The 22833-nt window shown below is 37.5% G+C and overlaps 1 protein-coding gene across 2 annotated transcripts in view; it reads left to right on the top strand.

The window, feature by feature from the left end:
- The window catches only part of ACP4 (acid phosphatase 4), a 451526-nt gene that overhangs the window by 211683 nt on the left and 217010 nt on the right, over positions 1 to 22833 (top strand). For both annotated transcript variants that reach the window (XM_044058993.1, XM_044058992.1), the window contains exons 2-3: positions 6552 to 6647; positions 16852 to 16938. In XM_044058993.1, the coding sequence (XP_043914928.1) occupies positions 6552 to 6647; positions 16852 to 16938 (183 nt within the window). The remainder of the gene's footprint in view (positions 1 to 6551; positions 6648 to 16851; positions 16939 to 22833) is intronic.

Below are 22833 nucleotides of genomic sequence, written 5' to 3'. Positions count from 1 at the left end.
GCAATAGGAGCAATGGGTCTTATAAAAAAGAATCTACAATCATATTTAGATATGTTACCAATACATGTAACTCCGTACAAATTGCAGAAGGAGTCATTGCTGGGCACATTCCGGGTGCTGCGCAAAGCACTTCTGGCTGACATCAAAGATTGAAACACTACTTATTTCATGAACTTTAATCATAAGTTGACTTAGGAATGGGGTCCATTTGTGTCATAGTATTAGAAACCCAAAAGATTTGGAGAAATTAAAAAAGTATGAAACCTGTTTGTGCTTTGATTTCCAGTTATTTCCATTGATTCTAATAAATTGAAGAGATTCACTGGTGCAACATTCTTTGAGTACTGGAACAATATTGATGTTTTGTGTTAATAGCTCTGTGCATCAGAGAGCAATGCTCTTGCATCAAGTGTTGATTTTTGTGTGTGTGTGCATGTGTATTGTTTTTCCTTACTTTTTTTTCTTACCATCCTGTAATTGTGGTACTTGAAAGTGGGGCAAGCAGCTGTTTCCATTAGAGATAATGCACATTAAGTAGAGATTCAGATGTGCAAGTACTTCCCAGAATTTAAGGAACAAGCAAGTATGGTTCTCATAAAATGCTTGTACATTTTGGCAGTCATACAGCTGCACATTCACATGTTGATGTAATATTGCTTGGGAACCTGATGTGTAAATGTATTCCATTACTACTGATGAGAAGGGTACTCTCCATGCAGACTGATAATGACTGAGGTTTTTCCGTAAGAATTGATTTGTGGAGCATAAATGATTATTTGGGGTGAACTTCTGAAGCTGGAGTGTTAGAAACTGGAGTAAGCAAGATCATCTAAGACCAGCAATGTTAATTTCTGCAAGTAGTGTGGAGTAGAGATGAACCTAAATATTTGTTAGTTGAAGAAACAGCAGCCAAATGGGATAATGATGGACATTATGAAGAGCACCCAAATTGTTTCCCCACAAATCACTCTATCACCTTCTATGATACTCATCTTTCACCTGCTCTTATGACCAGCCATATTGTCAGCAGTTTAGCTCTATTAGTATTGTATTAGTTTAACATCTAGACTGCAAATAATTAGTTAATTTTTGGCCTACACTAGATTGTTATAGTTTACTAAATGCAGATAAGTTGGCACAAATTTAAATATTGCTTGCTTTCTCTGTACACTGTATTAATTTTACTTCATGCAAAAATGTGTGTTGATGTACTTTTTTTTAACTGTCTCTGAATGTATTCTCTCTTTGTACTTTACTTTACTGTTTGTAATTATTGTGCAGCTTATCTCTCTGGGCCGCCACTGAAAATGGGCTACCAACCCAGTCTGACTATCCAAGTTAATATCCAGTTGAGAGTAGGTATCCTTTAATGTTTCACTATGTGTGCTATCGAACCTGGATATTAAGTGCAAGTTGCCTGAGCCTGTCCTTCTCAGTATACAGTATGTAGGCTGCCGACTATGTATATATCCTACAAACTATAAGATTTTCTATTTTGAGTGGCTATCTTGTCACCTTAAAATGGAAAGTAGAGCACCACCAGGCCAAGCAGGAGGTTTTATAGCTTTCATAAGCGTGCATGAGCCATTCTCCTTTTTAATACACTTATAAGGTTCCCATTCCAAAAGTCGACTTACCGGAATGTCGACTCACATAAAAGTGAGACAACAACAGTAAATGCTTGAAACAGCAAACTCCCGGAATGGTGAATTTTGTCTCCGGGAAACTAACCACTTGGCCACCACTGACTTTTGCCCTTTCCTCCACTGTAGTGCGATCTTAGAGTTGTTATACTTAGGTAGGGGGGTGTAGGGGGGGTGCAGCCCCCCCCCCAAATGCACTCTGGTGGGTTTTATTTATGTATTATATTGTTTTCCACACTACAGTGGGTTTAATTTACATATTATATTGTTTTCTGGGAAACTAACCACTGATGAAAACAACATAATATGTACATTAAACCCACCAGAGTGGAAAAAACAAAATAATACATAAATACATAAATAAAACCCACCAGAGTGGTGGGCTTCACCCCACATCCCCACACTCCCCACCTAAATATACCAACTCTGAGATCGCACTACAGTGGAGGAAAGGGCAAAGTTCATCAGTGATGGCCAAGTGGTTAGTTTCCTGGAGGCGAAATTCGCCGTTCCGGGAGTTCGCTGTTTAAGCATTTGCTGTTGTCATCTCACTGTTATGCCAGTCGACATTCAAGTAAGTTGACTTTTTGAATGGGAACCACTTATAAATATGACTGTAACATCAATATCTGTGTCAGTCCTAAATTCCATTTTATGGCTCCCAACAAAAAGTTAATAGGCAAAAGGTCCTCATCCACATATGTAATGAACAGAAGTAATAACCGGCTTTCTGCTTCCAAAGCTTGTACTTTTTTGTCTGATTTGTAGACCTTACTATAATACTCCTTATTTCCATATAAAAGACACATTACGTATTCTGAATTCCCACACTTGTGGCAGGACCATTGTGAAGTCTGCTTCTGTTGATTTTGCTTTTCTAGACTACTTCCCTACTTTCATCTGCATGGGCTTTTTTGTTTTATTTATATTTTTGATCATTTAGCAGAAACAACACCAACCTCTGTTTCATGTATGGCATAGAAGCATGGCTCCCTTTTGACTTTTCTACTTTAGCTGAAACCAACTAACTTGCTTTGTTCATACCTTCTTTGCCTGGTCAGATCTTTATCTAACGGCATCCATTTGCAACCCAAGCTGAGCCTGAAATTGGTCAGTATTGCTCAGTGCACAACCCCGGTAAACAAATATAAATAAATAAATTTGACAGCACAGTGTCTCTCAATCTGACCATAGGTCTCTCATGGGTTATATCATTAGAGAGTAGACCATAACTGTTCTGCAGCTATTTGCACCATCTAATGGAATTTCCACTTCAAATAAACCACATTCTCTTCAAAAGAAACACCTCATCAATGTGCCTTTTAGAGACAAGTATTACTGCTTTTCAGTATTACTTAAATTCTAACCTTTCAGTACATCATCCAGTTTATCTCTCATTCAATGTGTGATGCCCGTGCACTGGGCCAGCAATCAAGGAGCCTCAATCCTCACCACTAACACCAGTGAGGGGCATCCAGATTGGGAAGGATAACAAATACACACACAGTACAGTACAATTTTCCATAAGAGCACACAGAGATCACAGTCAGTCTGGGGTTAGTGTCTCCCTTTCTCTCCAGATCCCCAATAAGACTCCCCACTGGCACAGCTATAAGGTCCATATTTCAGCCTAGTGGTCAAGCTAAAACCTCTAGCACTCTCTCTGTCCAGCAAGTGCTCTGTGTCCCTGTCCAAGTAACTGACACACACACACTTTGAGATATGAGTTATATACAAACACGCAGACATTCCTGGGGAAGGCTGGCACAGGTTCTCCAGCTAAGCCCCTTCTGCCCAGACTATATGGTAGCATCACTTGCCACCAATCACTAATATCAGCTACTAATAAGGCCCTTATCAAAGGGTGTCCAATTATTACTGTGCAATATTATTATCCAAATGGCAAGTGTAACTGAACAGCAAGGCTTATTGGAGTGGCTTAGCACGGTATCACTATATACATGCAATGTACTCTGGAGCTTAAATTATCTCTACACAAAACAACCACAGTTGAAAGGTTCAAAAATATTTAATAATAAATAATAAAAACTCAAGACAATACTTCTGACTAGATAGTGTTAGTCAAGAGTTTAGAGATCACAGGAAAATGCTTAAAATAATACAGTAGAATAGTTCTGACATCAATACAGAAAAACAGCTTGTCTAATCTTCCTATTTTCTAGCTATATCTAAGAGAGACACTAAAGTCCAAGACCCTACTTATATACAGACATAGGCAGAGTGCTGGTGAGTTAGATGTTCTGAAGAAAAATGCAAAATGCCCTCTCTCTCTCTTGCTCTGTCCTTAAATTGATAACACAGTACCACTGACTCATTTCAGATTACATCATTTCTCTCTGGTTCCCAGGCTAACAGAAACCCAGAGTTTAGCAGCCCTTTTGATCTTGTACCTGGTCAGGAGCAACAGCAGTAAAAGACAATATACTTGCAAATTCTAGCAATTAACTCTAGTCTCAAAACAAAAGAAAGACTTTTCTGGTTCAGACACCACGGCTCTGAGCCCTGAGATCAAAAATAGTCATAAAATGCTTGACTTATCAGCTTTCTTATGGCAGAGTGCTTACATCTTTGCAGTTCAATATCCAATACATTCTTTTCACATTTAAGAGAACAAGCATGTGGCTTATATTAATATTTACAAATGACAGAATTATCTACAAAATTCTGTCTAGCTAGGCTGGCAGCCTTCACATATCTTCACACAATATACTGATGCACTGACCTGAGTGAGTTCAGGAAACATGGGACAATTACTTGCCAGATGAAATCCTTCAAATTTTATTAGCAGGCTCTTTTTAAGATAAAGCCCTTAGTATAACTCAGATAACTTTGGGTTCAATAACAGCCAAGATGCTGAATGATCCAGCCAGCAAGAGTTGGGAGTGAATGGCCATCTCAAAGTCACCATTCCGAGAGGGAAGGGTTGGTTCACATCCTCAGAGAGGAGCGGCTCCTGTGGGTTATACTGTAGGTGCATGTTCTAGTGTGCATGAGTAAGAATATGGGACACGGAGACAGAAGCCTACCAAGGAGAGCATTGTCTTCTAGCTTAGCACAGCATGCAGAAGTGGCTGAACATAGCAGGCAAAAATAGAGGGAGCTAGAAGCAGTAAATAAAAATCACCCTGACCTCATGCAATATGATGGCCCAAACTCTTTGTCGCTTCCAATGCCCAGTCATCAGACTTTGGAAAGATAAGGAGAAGAATGGTTCAACAGAGCAAGCAACTTAATAATTAAGGAAGACCATGAGAGCAAAAGGATCATAAAACTCAATGGTTCCGGTAGTTATATGATGAACATGGAGCTCAGTGGCCCACCACCATCTGGATGATTCACAACAGTGTATTTATTTCTTTGGCTAGCCATTGCAGCTCTTCAGTCAAATATCTCAGGCAGATATATTTCTCTTTCTTTTCTTCCTGTGTAAGAGTATTTCTCACACTATGTCAAGTCTCCTGGATTAAAGGATTCACTACTGTTAGAGGACTATTTAGTCTTAACTTGGTTTATTGGCTAACTCAAGCAGTGACTGCAGGACAACATTTCAGGAGCTGAACAGTATCCAACCTAGCTTGGCCATAAATTGCCTTACCTTTATATAGTGCTAGCCAAACACATTCATATCATTTACACATCATACTACACTACTTGTCAAATTTTGCCATAAGTAGCTGGCGCTAGTAGTGGTGTTTAAACCTTTGTACACTTTGTGTTTTAAGAGAATCTTTAAAAAAGTCTTAAAGTGATATCCTTCACAAGCACTTCATATTCACTCATAGCTACTCTCCTTATACATGTAGACGTGGTTTTATGTAAAGATACATTTATACCATGTTTTTACTATGTATGTGCGTGTGTTTGTGTCTGTTAGTAGGTCACATTTCACATCAAGGATGTTTTTATGAAATGGCATATTTCATATCAAAGGGCATTGCCTAGAAAGACTGTAAGCCATAGCATATGGCTGGTATGCTATAGAACAGTATATCAAGCCATATGTGATTTCTAAAAGAGATAATATAATAGGGGATGACTATGGTACACATTCTTACCCCACTGTGTTAGCATTCATGAATGGAGTACACATGCAAATGACCTGCTTTTCGGCATTGCATGGAATTCACACACATATCATCTGCACACACCAGCTGTTACCAACGACAACTTATATGACTCCAGCCTTGTACTTGTAGATAGTTCAGTACTTGTTAGCACAGCAATCCCCCTTCCTGCTAAATACATTGCTCAGCTAACAGACCCGAGCAGCATATCAACATGGAATGTATTAAAAAAAAAAAAAAGATTCCTTTGTACAGTAGGAAAAGACATACAGGCAACAGAGTTCCCTGCAGTGCAGGTAATGCTGCTACCAGAGTCACACTTCTCCCCACCCCAACGTAGCACCAGATCCCCTCATTACCATAATATGATAATGACCCTAACTCCATCATGAAACATTTTCATGAATCACTCAGAGCATAGTCCAGTGGGATACAGTAATACATTACAAAGTAGACAATGAGCTGGCATTTTTCTGCCTCATTTAAATCTAGAAATGTTTTGTGTATTTTTCACATTTTTATTGATATTTCCAGATAAAATCTAAATTAATTAGTCAATACCAATCAAACTGTGTTGAAGTCTGGCACATATTTGAATTATCATCACATGGTATTTGACATGACATACAATCCCATAAAAATTCAGTATGTCTGGAAACAAGTGCATGAATTATTACTATAGTGTTATGATCCATTTTTACCAGCTTAAACAATGGATGTTTAATTGAAGCATTTGCAGACAGAATATCAGACACTGTATATTTGATTGCTGCAGTGTTTTCCACTGAACTGTCTGTAATCTTGTGTTTTCTTAATATTTCAGGTTTTCCGTCATGGGGATCGAGCTCCAATTTCTGCTTATCCCAATGACCCATACAAAGAAGATATTTGGCCACAGGGATTTGAACATCTTACTGAGGTTAGTTGCAAAGGGAAGTTGTAAAGAGAGGGGGGTCTTGGGACTGGTACAGATGGAAAATGCAGTGAGTGTGAATGAGACACTTGTTAATTATAAGCCTGCACTTATGATTTGGAAACACTGTCAGGAGTGAAACAGGTAAGTAAGACTATTTTAAATTACCTTTTAGAGTAAAATGACTTGTTGGATTTTTATCAGCAAATTGTATCAGCTTATTTGTTCCTCTCATAGACTGTGACTATCTTACTGTCATTAACGGCTAGATGAAGTATCCTATGCAAGCTGAGACATTGTATTTCCCCAGTGAAAGTCACTACATAGATTGGTATCATTGAGTTACCTGGTCTGCACTCAGTGCCACTTGTTACTGCAGCAGTAATGCTTTCTAAGTAATAATAAACAACTGTAAAGTATATGATACTTTAGGAATTTTCAGTTATCTTTCCCGATTTCCTACATTATAAACCCAATGAGTTCCAGTTATATTAAGTAAACGATAACAGATGTGGGAGAAGATGATATGTTGCTGAGATTAGAAGAAGGCAAAAGAAGGCACTTTGAAGTCAACACTTGTTAAAACATTTAACAATTAATGAGTTAACTATCCTATATTTGCTCTCAGCTCTGCTACACTAAAATCATTATTCTAAGATACTTATGTGAACAAGCTGTGGCTCACAGAATTACTATTTACTGCCCCCCATTCTTATTCTTTTCACAATGCCACTTGTAAGCCTCTTGATATACAGATTGGTCTGCATAATGTCTGAAGTGTGCTGTGAAAATTATTTTAATGCAAGTTAAGATATTTTTAAAACTCAAAATACAGAAATCATTTTAATTTTTAAGAAATCGGGAGGCATCTATGATGCTGCAGTCTAAAACCCATTATTCTGTTCAGGAACATGGATACTGTACTTTTTAATGTAGAATAAGAAAATTTAGGGTACACAAAGACATTGCATCCCAGCATATTTTTTGTTTTACCATTGTTTTGCATGTTTTTGTTCATGGCTGGAAGGGTATTGCCGTTGCAGTATAACTGCACTGTGTTAATCTTTTCACTTTACATCTATTGCCTGGTCTTGGTAGTGCATCTTTTATTCGTTCACTTTTTAATACATGCTTTATCCCATTCAGAGTTGTAGAGGAGTCTGTGCCAATCTTGCACTCAGTGGACATAAAGCAGAGTCCTGGAGAGAATGTCAGTCAATTGCTGTCTGCACATATACACCACTGATAAGATGAAGAAGGACATCTGACCACCTGATACAGAAGCCTGATTGTTAGCAGGCAGAGAAAGAGGTGTGGGTAGGGTGACCATGTTAGGCAAGGTATTTGAATTTTATAAATGTAGTATTATGCATCCATGGTCTAAACATTCGGTGCATTTTTGCTTCCATAAATCTTGGTTGGAAGTAATGCACTAATCAATGCTTTCGCCATTCTCTGCAGAATTAGTAATTATTTTCCCCTTATTGTTTAATAATTTCAGTTGTCTAGATATTTCTACATTACTATGCTTTTTGCCAGGTTTGCAACTGAAATTAGTTCATTGGATCCATTCATCTACCTGTGGGTTTAAACTAGACATATACTACATACGGGCATTTGACTTTATTTATTTACAAGAAAGGATTCTTGTTTGTATTTCTACCCTTATCTAGTTATCAAATGAAATAGAGAGAAAAAAAACAGTGACTTCTTCTGAAATACTGTTTCCTAAGTGCAGCTGCCACTCTTTAAATAACATTTCATCACATTGCAATGCCAGGTTTATCCCACCCCAGTCTTATCATACATTGCATGCTTTCGTTTGTCTTTTCTTATGAACAGCTTTACTATTTTGCATGCCTTTATATGCCTCGCGTTGAGTAATTTTATTTGTTCCTCTGTATGTTATACCCAGTTTCAGGGAGAAGATGTGGGACTTCGGACTCCCTATATGTGTAATGAAAACCAGAGACCCAAAAAGTACAGCCTTATTTTCCAAAAATGGGAGTGCAGAAGTTTGTGCAAGGCTGATGGAAACACCTGCTTTGAATGTCTAATGACGCTAAATGTCACTCCATCTGATAGATGATGACTAGACTGTCTGCTACTCAACAAAGGCTTCTGGCCCTACTTTACTCACTTATGGAGAACTCACTCCCCAGTCATTTTGAGTGAATCACCCAAAGGCTGTGCCCTCTGATGAGTTCAGAGGCATTCCTGGTGAAGGAACATGTTCAAGTGAACCAGTAAGGAGCAATTGAGGTCTGCAGGAATGAGCAGGGAGAAGGCAAGAAGCAATCTGGAATGTAGCAGCAATGGGGAAGGGAGCAGAAGAAGCTTAAAATAATGTTATAATTTAACTTCTGTTTCTGATCAGGATGATTTTGGAAGTACTGAGGCAATTCATGAGGCCAGTTATTGGACCAGAATGAGCACAATATAGATCATTTTAATCATTGGTTTGCTAAATGCCACATGTTATATAGCAAATGATGAGAAATTATTTCTCCAAAATCTTCTCTATGCCTTATAAGTTTACTCTATTCCTTCGCTTTTCTGTTTATCTTTTATACATATTTTCTGTTTTTGCAACTCATCACTGTCATCAGTAGAGCATGGAATTTATTCACAAGTTTATACAGTTGAATGGAACAATCTGGATTCGGCCCATATGCAAATTGAATTATTCCTTTGCAGACAAGTATATCTGTATGCAAGACTATATCATAAATAATTTTGTAAAATTTCAGACACGCCTTGTACCCCTGACATTCATTTATAATTCCTGCAGGAACAGTTTTTGCCAGTTGCAGTATGTCGTAGCTGTTTACTTCATTTTCCTGACATGTGGATCTTCTGGTGACAAACAGTGATAAGCTTCACTGTTTACACCATCAAAATTTTGTAATTATATTCTGAGAATCCTTTTTGTGATTTTGGTGAGACAAGGGATTTGAGCACTTTCCTGATTTACAGTGAACCAGCATACATTTTGGTAGCTGTAATAAAAAATGCAAACACAGTTCAGTTTCCAACAAAAAAAGACCCATGAGTTTCACTTCTTCTAGCAAGGACATTGGTGGCAGCAGGCTGAGCAGGGAGAACCAAACTTTCTTTTTCTAAGCCACAGAGTCCAACTCTTTCTGAGGGATCCACTAAGGTTTTTAGACCATAAAAGAGATATAAATCTTCCAAGATGCCATGTGTCTACCTTTTGACTTCTTTTTGATGTTTTGCACTTGGGGCAACTCCAAATAGAATCTTCAAGGGGGATTCATATAAGATGCCAGAGCCATTTCAGTAAACTGATGTCAACATAATGGGGCAGTGATTCTGTTCTGGGACTCTTCTGGATAACAGAGCACCTTATCACAGAGAATAAGCTCAGTGACCCTCTAAAGACACATGATTTGTGCTATTTGAGCACTTGGTCTCACCCTTTCAGTCACTACAAACAACTCATTTACCATAAGTGCATCTAGGCATATAGACTGACCATCGCTACAGACACAGAGCTACAGAGCTACTCCAGTCTGATAGCTAAGCTCATACTTACCCCTGCCATCATTCATTAAGAAAACCTTGAGGTACAAAAACTATTCCATTTTTGGTAACTGCTCTCTCACCACTTGATCTGGGATTTGCTCTTATTACATTCATTTGTTTAAGTTTTAGAACTGGTTTAACACTGAAAGTGCCGTTCCATCCTGGATGCTTAGCAGCCTGAAGTAGTGTGGTCTAATAATATTCCTGATAATCAGTCTGAGAATACCGAACAGTTGTTTTAATTAATATTAATTATGTCATGTGTTCTGCTAGCTGACTTCTATCATCTGATCACAATTTAATTATCCTGCTACCGTTTAACTACCTTTTTTAACATCTGATGAAGCATTGCTTTTATACTTATAATTTTCTTTGTTCAACAATTCTGAACATAGCCAAAAAGTAATGGGAGGCAAAAGTCCAAAATCACGGATCTTTTTTTTTCTTTTAATTTCACTTTATTTCTTTTAAGAAATTATATAGAACGATGGTTTCTGTATCAATACACATTTTCAAGACACTAAGACGTATGAAACTCTAATGCCTGGCATTACTGAATGACTTAATCCTTAGTGATCTATGAGAAAATTTTAAAAAAATTACAGTGGTTAGGACAAAAATATGAGGCAAAATCAGGGGTGTTCGGGAAAATTGGGGACAGCTGAGAGGTACGGCTCCAGCATGAAGTTTTGTATGCATTATCATTTTTATAACCTTTTAATTAGGCTTTCTTGTTTTGTTTTGTTTTTCCTGAACCAGATTATTTTTTTCTACCATTTTGGCTGTTTGTTACTCTGTCTAGGAAATATAGCTCAATTCCAAGTGGTAATCATTTGACAGTTCCTCCTTTGTACAGCTAAAACCAGAACTTTAATCCACGTAAATAAAAACGACAAGTAAATACAATCCTATAAAGTGCTTTTCATCTAGTTGGTAACTAGACTTCCTCAGATAATGGTATTTACTTCATACACTCTCCCAAATACTCCATTCCTCCACTTACTAATTAAACCATACTGATTAGTTAACAATGAACACTTATTATGTGTAATTAGTATTTACTAAAACATATTTTATAGACCTCATTCACCTTCAAATTTCCTTTCTCTGTGGTCATGGTCAACCATTAAACACATATTAAAATAAATAATAAAGTACAATTAAAACATTCTTCCCTCATCTTCCTGATGAAAAATGGTATTGATGGTAATAGTAACCACATACTTTGAACCTGAGCCACTATCACTATACTTAATGGCCTAACTATAACAAATTAAAACAAACAAGTCTCCATTAAAAATAATAATAGTAGAGAATAAATAAATATACAAATAAAACATATGTATATAAATAAGAACATTTATATATATATATATATATATATATATATATATATATATATAAATATATATATACATATATATGTATATATGTGTGTGTGTGTGTGTGTGTGTGTGTGTGTGTGTTTATATACAAGTGTCCCTATAAAGCCCAAATACATATGTATATTTTGTCATGACAAAAATGTATGACTATAAAAAAATAAACATACATAAAAATGTCGTTTGAGTTTTCTGTTTGGTTTGTGATTGCAAGTACCTTAACGTGACCCCATGACAAATGACCACTAAAATGTGTGACCACTAAAGAATATGAGCACTAGAATGTATATGGCCATTAAAGTAACTACACTGCTGTGCTGTTGTGCTAACCACATAACTACTAACAATTATTTTCTTTTTGATAATCAGTTTTACTTGCAAAAGATTGGTGTTGCCATGGGGTTCCCCTGCGGGGCTGGCTTTGCCAACACAGTCATGGCTTACTGGTCTATGAGATATATATATATATATATATATATATATATATATATATATATCTATACAATGAGGTCTATAAAATATTTTTTAGCAAATACTAATTACACGTAATAAATGTTCATTGCTAACTAATCAGTATGGTTTAATTAGTAATTGGAGGAAAGGAGTGTTTAGGAGAGAGTGTAAAGTGAATACCATTATCTGAGGAAGTCTAGTTACCAACTAGATGAAAAGCGCTTTAAAGCATTGTATTTACTTGCATGTACTCAGGTCCCAGTTTGTTTTTGTTTTATCAGTGTGTTTCAGCCGTTAGTTTTTCGTAGTTCCTCCTATGAGCTCACTTGACTGTTTCGGGCATATGGCAGTAGGTCTGATGAGATAACAGTGGAGTACATTATTGACCTTTGGCTCAATCTATTCCCCTTAAAATGACAGTTATTAGCCTCCTTGTGCTGAACATGGTGCTTGTTATGAACAGTCCATAACTTGCAAAGAAGATCACTAACTACTTATTACTAGGCTTCAAATCCAAAAGGCCATTCCTCCCAGTTACATGCTCTAGGTACCTCCAACATTACTCTTGTGATCACTGAGGTCTCTCAGTGCAATTACAAAGGCAGAAAGCAACACTCTGTTGAGCACTTCGGATACCTTCTTCAAAAAGACTAAATATTGCATACATTTATTTGGTGCATAAGTGCAAAAAAATTAGAATTTTCCTTACTGCAGCTGGAAACCACAAGACCAAACTTGGGAAAGAAATCCAGCTCCAGAGCCTACTAATACGAGATGAGTATGTCGATGTTTAGGTAATACTTTTTCACCTGCTGTACTGTCTCAGGCTGTTTTCCTGCCAATGAGGTGATGCTGAATGTCCCTAAAGCTACTTTGTTTAGATTACATGAATTCACTCTGTTCATACCTGCCTCCCAGTTAGCATAGCATCTGACCCTCACCCTTCACCTTTCAGATGGTATGCTGAATCTGGTAGGGTTACGGGAATGGCATGACCACCAAACACTTTCCTTTGGATACCATCTCCAAGCCTGGTTCCAGCACTTGGCTCCAGTAATCCTAGTAAAGACAGGGCCCTCTTACATTGAATGTCAACTGACATAAGGATTTATGATGAACTATTCATTTCTGGGTCCTATGCCTGGAAATTATTTACCGTAAGAACCAAGAGAGGCCTTACCAGAAGCAGATGTGCTTCACAAAGAATGTTCTTTTCTGTTACTGTGTGATTATTTAGAGGAAGCACTAGAAAGCAAACTATATTTACCTGATGGTTAAATTAAAGCCATCTGTTAGCTATAAACAGCATGAGATTATCATCTGCATCTCTAAATAATAACTAATAATTGCAGGTGTGCATGTCAATACAAAAAACAGAACAATTAAGAGTTATATTTCAAGTATATAACTAGAAGATTATTAGATTATCAGTGTCATGTTGTAAGTGGTACTGAAGATGAGAGAAGACAAGCACATCAGACAATGAAAACTAATGTCTTTCAGCTTTTCCAGGTTAGGGGTGGCCACAGCGAAACTCCGGTCCACTAATGATTGGCAGTGGATATTTACAGTGCCGAGGTGCCAGCCCAATGCCCAACCTTAAAGGAAGGCACACCAATTCACGCACACACCTACCTGCATGTCTTTAAATGTCACTCACAGCCCATTTCTGCCAAAATGAAACTGTCCCTAATTTTATAGCATCTCCCTGATGTTTCCTCATATTTTGGCTTGTTCCTCATGAAATTTGTGGGGGGTTTCTGCAAATCACTAGGGACAAATATTTGAGTTTTGGTCTTCATGTGCAAAATGTATACTACACCTAGATGGCCTTTACTATTACCCAGACAACCTAAAATAAACTAACAGCTCAAGCACTAGAGAAGTAAAGGGGGGAAGAGTATGAAAGAGCAGCTAGCCCACTCCAAGGGGAAGGGAGAGGATTTCTGTCCCTGATAAACAAACACCCAGCGATGAGGTATGCTGTAATCATGGGACAAATTGCCAGTAAAATTACAGTATTTGGGTGGTGAAGCTAGTCCAAGTTGTGTGCAATGATGCTCATGATATTACTAGCTCTGCCCACTTAGAGCATACAATAAAGTCCACCATGGAATGCAGGGCCGATGTATATGATGATGCAGGCTGCTCTGTCCAACTTCCCCTCCCTATCCCACCATTGGTACAATCCTAGTCATAGAAACAATACTTTAGACACTTAAGAATAAATGGTGCAGTCAGGTAGCTGATGGTCAGCGGGGGACATATAAATGGGAGAGGAAAAAAAAAAAGAAAATGTATGCCAATGCAAAAACTGTAATTCTAGAAATTTTCTAAGTATATAAGAAAAATATTTTAAAATCTGTCCCTGATTTTAAGCCTTTGTCCCTTATTTATTTATTTATTTGCTTGCTTTGGCTGACAGGTATTATTTTTATCACAGTCACATAAAATGTCTATAACTCCAAAGTGGGGTTGGGGGCCATTTGTGTGGGAAAGTAACTTACTCTGTTGGTGTTTGATCAGTTTAAACAGTGTGGCTTTGCAGAACTAGTGTACATTTGTGTGAGATAGGTTCAAATATTTTGGATACTATGTATTTGTGTGACACAAGCCAGAAATGCCTTATATTCATAAATATTATTATTTTGGATCCCATTCAGAAGATCGACTCAATGAAAAGTCGAATTTCATATGTTCTGTGGCGCCCGTGCCCTGGCCCAGCAATCAAGGAGTCTCAATCCTCACCAGTAACTCCAGAGAGGGCATCTCATATATGAGGAAAGGATAACAAATACACACAGTAAAATGCAATTTCCCTTAAGAGCACACAGAGATCACAGTCAGTTTGGGGCTGGTTGCTCCCTTGCTCCCCAGGTCCCCAATAAGACTCCCCACTGGCACAGCTATAGGGTCCAGATCACAGCCTAGTGGGTAAGCTAAAATCTCCAGCACCCTCTCTGCCCAACCAGTGCTTTGTGTCCCTGCCCAAGTAGCTGAAAAAACACACACACACATACTTTGAGATAAGAGTTTACGCAACCACACAGACACTTCTGGAGAAGGCTGGAACAGGTTCTTCAGCTGTGTCCCTTTTTACCCAGACTATACGGTAGTACCAGCTGCCACCACCCGCTAATAATTATCAGCCACTCAAAATCCCTTAAAAAGGTGTCCAATTATTACTGTGCAATATTATTATCCAATTGGTAAGTGTGACTAATCAGTCAAAGCTTATTTGGAGTGACTTGGACAGTAAACTCTATAAATATGCAATGTACTCTAGATCTTAAATTATCTTTACACAAACCAGCCACAGTTAATAGGTTTTAAAATGTTTAATAATAAATAATTAAAACCACAAGACAATACTTTCTACTACACAGTGCTAGTCAAAATAGATCAGAGATCACACAGAAATACTTAAAATAAATCAGTAGTACAGTTCTGACATCACAGAAAAGCACTTAGTTTAATCTTTATAGTTCTAGCTATCTCTAAAAAGAAAACACACTTCTAAAATAACTTACTTATAGAGCAAGGCAAAGTGCTGTGAGTTGGATAGTCAAGGCAAAATGCTTAATGCCTTCTGATTCTCTCTGTTTAAATTGCTATTGCAATTCTGATAAACATTACATCATCTTTTACACTTTCCTGGTGTTCCCAGGCTGACAGAAACTGCATTTACATTATTTTACACTTAGAGCAATAAAAGACATTCCACATGTAAATTCTGGTCATTAATTTTAGCCTTAAAACAATAGGCTGGAAGACTCATCGACTACAAATTCTAACTTCAAAAGAACAGACATAAAGTAATTTTAATTTCAAAGGACCAACAAGAAATGCTTGACTTAGCTTTCTTTACAGCAGAGGGCAATGTTGCTACATTGTTTTAAGTTCAACATTTCACAGTATTTACAATGATAGAATTATCTGCACAATTCTATCTGGCTAGGCTGGCAGCCTTCACCCATCTCTACCAGTCTTCACATGGTCTAAACCACATGATCAACTTTCCGAAAAGTCAAACTACAGAAAACAACAAAAATCTACATTTTTGCACTGTAAGATATCCAGAGGTGTTTCAAGGAGTATAGAGTTAAATGGATGGATTTACATGGATTAATATTGTGAGGAATTGGTGTCTGATTTCCACAGCATCTGTTTCTATGCTGTTTGAGTCTCAACAAGTTGCTTAATGTCAAGTGCTCCTACCACTGTAGGACATTCCCTTAAAACAATCATTAACACTAAGCAGGGCATTCCCTTAAATAGTTATTAACACTAAACAGGGCATTTCCTTAAACAGTCATTAACACTACGCAGGGCATTCCTCTTAAATTATTAATACCAATGTACACAAATCAGTGTTTCCAAATTTCAATGTGACGGCTAAGATGTTAGAAACTAGAAATACCTAAAAAAGTAAATCTGCATTAAGTATATGACTCCCTGCCTAATCAGTCTTTTAGACACCAGGCTATGTAACCAATCTAGCTGTTATTATTTATTTATTGATTTTTATTAAGCATCCACACATCTGCTGATCAAAAAGGCAAGGGAAAGAAAATGCAGGAAAAAAGTGAATAGCAAACTTAAAACAGAAAGTGCTAATTTCAATTACCCCAATGATGTGCCACAGTTTTACAGAGGGACGGGGTACATCATAAAACTGATCTATGGATGCAATGCAGTCACATTTAATTGTAAAACAAAATCTCTTCTTGAATGGACTTTTGTCATATTTTTTTTTCAGGTTTCACTTTTAAGCTTCACTATTTCTTTTCTGATATAATTGTTGTATTTCATGTTGTTTCTATTTTCAGACTGGGATTAGGCAGCAGTTTGAACTGGGACAGTTCCTTCGGAAGAGGTTTTCAAGCTTCCTTAATGAGTCTTATAATGTGAAAGAGGTAAGAAATGTCAATATCATGTGAAAAGGTCAGTTCCTCCCATCTATCAACTGTTATTAATTATTAAATTTGAGGTCTCTCTATTTCAGTTAAACTCCAAGAGCTCGACTCCCCCCAGAGCAGACTCTCATGTATAGGGAGAAAAGATGTACGAGTTTCAATAGTACTGTTGGTGGTAGGGAGGCAAGACATGGGAAGTGTGTACTACCCCTATATCAAAATCCCCTTATACAATTGGGGGTCACCAAGCACCCAGAAGCCCTAAGGCTCTAGATGCTCTATGATGCATTCTCTACTTGATTTTTGAAAGACAATTACTTAACTACTTTTACTGCTCTCTAGAAGAGTTATGTATGTGCTCCCAATACTGTGCATGTACACTGATAAAAATTGGTGGTATTGTTCACATTCAGTCACATAGACATGCACTGCTCCTGACAATCCAGGTTTGTCATACTATGAACGAGCACACACAGATACACCCATGTGAACACACACACTAATGTATACACTGTGTGTACACAAACATACATGTGCATGCGCACACACACAAACACACACCACACACACACACACACACACACACACACACACACACACACACACACACACACACACACACACACACACACACACTGGTGAAGATTTAGATCCCTTGTTCTGGTATTTGTGGAGCTATTTGATTTGTGGAGATATAAAATATCCTGGACCACCGGGTTCCTAATGGCTCAGAGTACAATGCATAGATCTCCTCAAGAGTCTGTAACTCACTAAATAAAAGGACAGTGCTTCCAGTCTTTTCTGGTACCTTAGGGCTTTTACGCCAGTGATCTTCTTAGTTAGGGTCCTCTGAGGTCTTTCTGGTTGTTTGATTTAATGGTAGAATGACCTTTTTGCATCTGGAAGATATCTCCTTGGCAATCAGATGCATTAAGTAGAAGGACTCCCACACATATGTTAAATAATGATCAAAGGAGAGGGAGTTATAAATCCAGGTGCCAAAGTCTCTAAGAACATTTTCATTTTGGGGTGTAGTATCGTCTATGTCATATACTGGGGGTAGTTTTTTAACCAAAGCCTACTATATTACTCTTTTTAGCATTTAGTTTAAGCTGTTCTTAGCACATCAGATGTTTATACTACAAGTGTAAGTTCTTGTTGTAGGGCTTGAGTGTCAATAGGTAACTTGAAAATGACTCCCAGTTTGCAGTTGTCTGCAAACTTGTTTGGCCAGAGGTCGTGGCTTGTGGTTTGGTGATCAGAAAAGTAAATGCCAAGCAAATGGGGTCCCAGGGCAGAGCCCTGTAGAATGCCAACTGTCTGCACAGCTTGTTTTTTTCCCCTTAGACAATTTGCTATCCATCTAACCACATAAGAAAATAGGTTCATAGGTAAGTACTAGTCTAGCTGCCCTCGAGGGCCATTTTAAGCCTATCCAATTTCCTTTTTTGTGCTCAACTAACCTATCTCATTTGGTTAGAGATTGGACTTCTCCATCCATTGGTTGACAATTATATATTACCCCTGATGAGAATAACTGGGATCATACCATAGATAATTTGTGGGGACACAGATGAGATAAAGCATTTAGGAGCTGTCTCTGTCCATTAGTAGTACAGGGGCAGTCCTGGGGTAACTTTTCTGTTTCACATCCATAGATCCAAGTTGTGCATGAATATGGACAGGGATGAACATTGTTTTATGTGGATGGGGTGTCTGTTCCAGAGTAGCAGTATCCTCTGCAAGATATTCCTGTTCCTCCAAACCATTCTGTTGGTGTTGCAAAACAGGTTTATATCCCTAGACCAAGTATTGCTGATGTGCAGTAAATCCATAAGTATTTGGTCAGAGAATGCCTTGTATGCAAGGCACAGATCACCTATTACAAGTTTGCAGGATACCAAGTATAGTGACAAGGCTTTGAGTCAGTCCATGTAAGCCTAAGCCCTTTATCTTTTTAGTTAGGTATCTCTGTGGGCGTTCCAGCTGTTTCATGTTCCTGGAGACAGGGCTCTATTTGTGATGTATTTAACTTATAAACTATGCTAGCAATGGGTATAATGTCACAGGCCAGAGGTTGAGGTATGCTGTGTGTACAGTGTGGCTGTTGTCAACAATTTGCATTACTCTTTCAAGTTAACCAGATTCATTAAGCAGGAACTACTCTTAAAGTCAAACTGCTGTGGGTGTGGTCTGATGAGATTTTTAATTGTCATAATTAATCAGGTCAGCTACAATATGCCTCATGGCTTTGTATGTAACACTCTTCAGGCTGATGAGCAGGCTCATTTTTTGGGTACAGTGATGGGGCCACCCTTGTAGAGTGGCATCACTGCTGCTGTGTGCCATACTTAATGGATGAGGTCAATGGCTAAATTCAGGTTAAATACTTTAAGCAGTGGCTCCACCAGGGCTTGCTTGGTACGTTTTATTGAACAGACAGTTATATTATTAGGTCCCATGGAGAAATGTTTTTAGCCTTTGTGAGCACTTTTAATACATGACTTTTGATGATGATAGGGGTCTGAGGGCTTCAGTGAAAAGTAGGCTTTGAATAGTCATTTCCTAGGTGAAGTTGGCACTGAATTTGTTAGCTAGCATCTTGGCAATGTCTACTGGGTTGGAGTAGGTAGTGCCATATTAAATACATCTGGAGCAATGTTGGATGTTATTTCTATGATACATAATGTAATCAAAGAAAGATTTGTAGTTATCCTTAGTTTCAGATCCTAACTTCAGTTCATGGGCTGCCTTAGTAATCCTAATAATTTTTAAGTATTTAGTGAATTTTCTGATGTTTTCCTTGATGTGAGGGTCCTCAGATTAGCTGTGTACTTTAAGAATTTTTTTTAATGTAGAGTTTATTTATGTTGCTGGATGACCAGAGAGGTTTTCTTTTAAATGTCACATTATATTTAGATCTGGTAGGTACTGTCAATTCTACAAATTTTTCTAAGTAGGCATAAAACTCCTGTGTAACTTCATGGTGAGGCAATGTCTGGGTTATGCTGCAATAAGTGAATCTTGAAACGTCCACGTAGAATTTAAATAGATTTGTATGTATGAAATCCTTGAATTCTGAGATACCTGTATCTTCAGTTTTAGATGTTTTAATAGGGAAGGGCACTAGTTTATAATCCAACTTAACTGTGGAAGGAATAGTACACGAAGAAGTTATATTCATAAGGACCAGTAAAGAATAATTTGCCTTTTAGTAAGTTTGTTAACAATCTGTTCCAGGAAGCCTTTGTTAATAAAAATTTAAAAACATTTGGGCATATCCTACATTTTAGGTATAGGTATTCCAGTTTATTGATGGGTAGTTAAAGTTTCCCAAAATAATTAAGTTTTTCTTTCTTGACAGTTCATGAATTATATCTAGAAATTTTACAAGAATTTCAGGGACAGAGAGAGTGTGCTTTAATAGGCTATAAACTGATAGCTGGTTTTGTTTACAGTGAATTGAAGCTCAAAGAGCTCTGTTTGTGGGTACCTGGCATACTGCTCAACCTCTTAGCACAGAATTTCTGGACAAAGCCAAAAATAATGGGGCAGACTCTTATAAACTTAGAAAGTTGCCAAAATAATATGTTTTGCATTTGCATGCATTTCCAAAGGATATGAAGTCTGAAACTCAAATGTCTGTCATTAATTAGTGACTAGAATCATCAATAATTTGCCAGAAAAAAAACAATTTTACAATAGAAAGACCAAAAATATGAGGCAAAAATCTAGACATTCTGTGAAATTCTGGAGAGTTGAGAAATATAGTCCCTGGGGATCTGCCTAAATGTTATATTGTCCCTAGCAAATATAAAGGCATCACAACACTTGCCATCAGGTCTGAAAGTATGGTTGGTGCAAAACCCTATAATGGAAGGAGTGCTTTATGAACATTTAAATCAAGTTTCAGTAACTGCACAGACATGGATGTACTCCAAATGCTGGACAGCCTCAAGGTCAGGTATTTTGTTGTTAGAAGTATAAGAAATATTGTAATAGTCTACCATCAGTACGTCTCACTGATGAGCAAATTTTATAGTTACTACCTTTAAAAAGTCTGTATGTAGTATTATCAAAAAATCATGCTGTGTTATATTTAAAGGGACTATCCGAGTGTCTAAAATTCTGGCCGAAAGAAACTTGTCCTGATACCTCCCAATTGTCACCGCCCACTTACCATGTCATCATCAACCCTACTCCTGGTTTCAATTTACTTTATGCAGACCTGCTTTCATTCCCACTGGTGAACACAGTTGACAATAATCAGTTCCTGTCTAAGCTTTCAGCCCCAGTCACTGGGAAACAATAAGGTTATGATATGTTTATGTGTGTTTGTGGTGGGGGTGGTTAGGCAAGACTCCCAATGTTTGCTTTTTATGAACTCGTTGACAAGCTTATTTTAATTGTTTAGCTCTTTATTTCTTTTATTTATTCTACATAGCTAAACTGCAAGCAGTATAGTCAAGAGAGTACTGTTTAGTGAATTCATACTAAATCTAAGCAGTCTATCGATGTATTCCCCTTACTCCATTGCAAAGCAGTGTCAGATTAGTATGTATAACTATCACAGGTTATAGTAGCAAGTGAGGTCATACAATTCCTGAAAGGCTGCTTTTCTCTGAGGATAAAAAGCGCAGGTGAAACTAATGAATGGCTCAGTGAGTACAACTGCAATTTGAGATGGAATTTGACTAAGATCATTAAAACTTCTTGTAAGCACCCCTCCCCAAACTCCTGCAGCGAAAGCTGGGACATGTTCAGAAAACTAGATTGAAAATATAAATAAAGACCAGAATCAAAACAAAAAAATCTCTGGGACTGTCCCTTTAAAATGAGTTGTTTGGTTTCCAAATCATACCACATAAATCACTTTATGATATAAATGATTATGAAAGTCTTTGTTTTAAGCACAGTCATATACAACTTATTTTTCTGTCAATACTCTACTCATATTATTACCTAGTCTGACCCTTTTTTGTTACTATATATAAAAGTAATGTTTCACTGTTTTTGGTTGATTCTGGCTGCTTTCCAACGTTGGAGATGGTTGTTGCACTTGCATACATGAGCTAGCCTCATCACCAATTTGTTGTGTGATTGTAGAACATAAAAGTGTAGTCCTATTACTTTATAAATACATGATAGCAGAACTTCTGTACTTACATCTTTCACTTACACAAAAGTGGTCCCAGCCAGCCAGCACACATGAATGTATAATGAGCTAGCAGACTCAAAAGAGGCAGCCCCAGTGAAAAATAAATCAGTTTCAGTGGTGCAGAGAAAATGTAAATGATGTTTGCTAATCTCTAGGTAGTATGAGTTACATTAAAGGGACTGTGATACATGTACTATGAAAGGGATTTTAGATACTAGATTCCTAATTTAAACCATATTTAGAAAATTGATGAAATGCATGCTGTATTCAAAAAATACTGTGAAGTTTTGCAATATATTTCACAGGGTGAAAGAATTCAGCAAGCTTACAATAGACCTCTCAAATGTACCAAATTATGACGAGTGTTCCACATTTTGAGGCTTAAAAACCCATATTCCATTCTGTTCCATAGTTAAAGGATATGTAATATGTTCATTGTTAGGAATTTTTTTTAATTAATATTCATTGTGAATAAATACGAATCATATCAATTCATTAAAGTAACTTTTTACAAGTATAACGTAACACATTTTGTTTGTCTTTCGGCTTTTCCCGGTTATGAGTCGCCACAGCGGAACTCCGGTCTGCTAATGATTGGCAGTAGATTTTCACGAACGCCGAGGTGCCAGCTCAACGTCCAACCTTCAACGAAGGCATGCCCATTTACGCATGTCTTTCGAACGCCCACCCAACCGCAGGGAGGACATGCAGACTCCACACAGAAGCCACTCCCCGCA

The sequence above is a fragment of the Protopterus annectens genome, chromosome 17.part0, assembly GCF_019279795.1.
Source record: "Protopterus annectens isolate FY-2018-M chromosome 17.part0, PAN1.0, whole genome shotgun sequence".
Lineage (NCBI taxonomy): Eukaryota > Metazoa > Chordata > Ceratodontiformes > Protopteridae > Protopterus > Protopterus annectens.
Note: the sequence above shows the minus strand (reverse complement) of the source record. Positions and strands in the feature narration are given on the sequence as shown.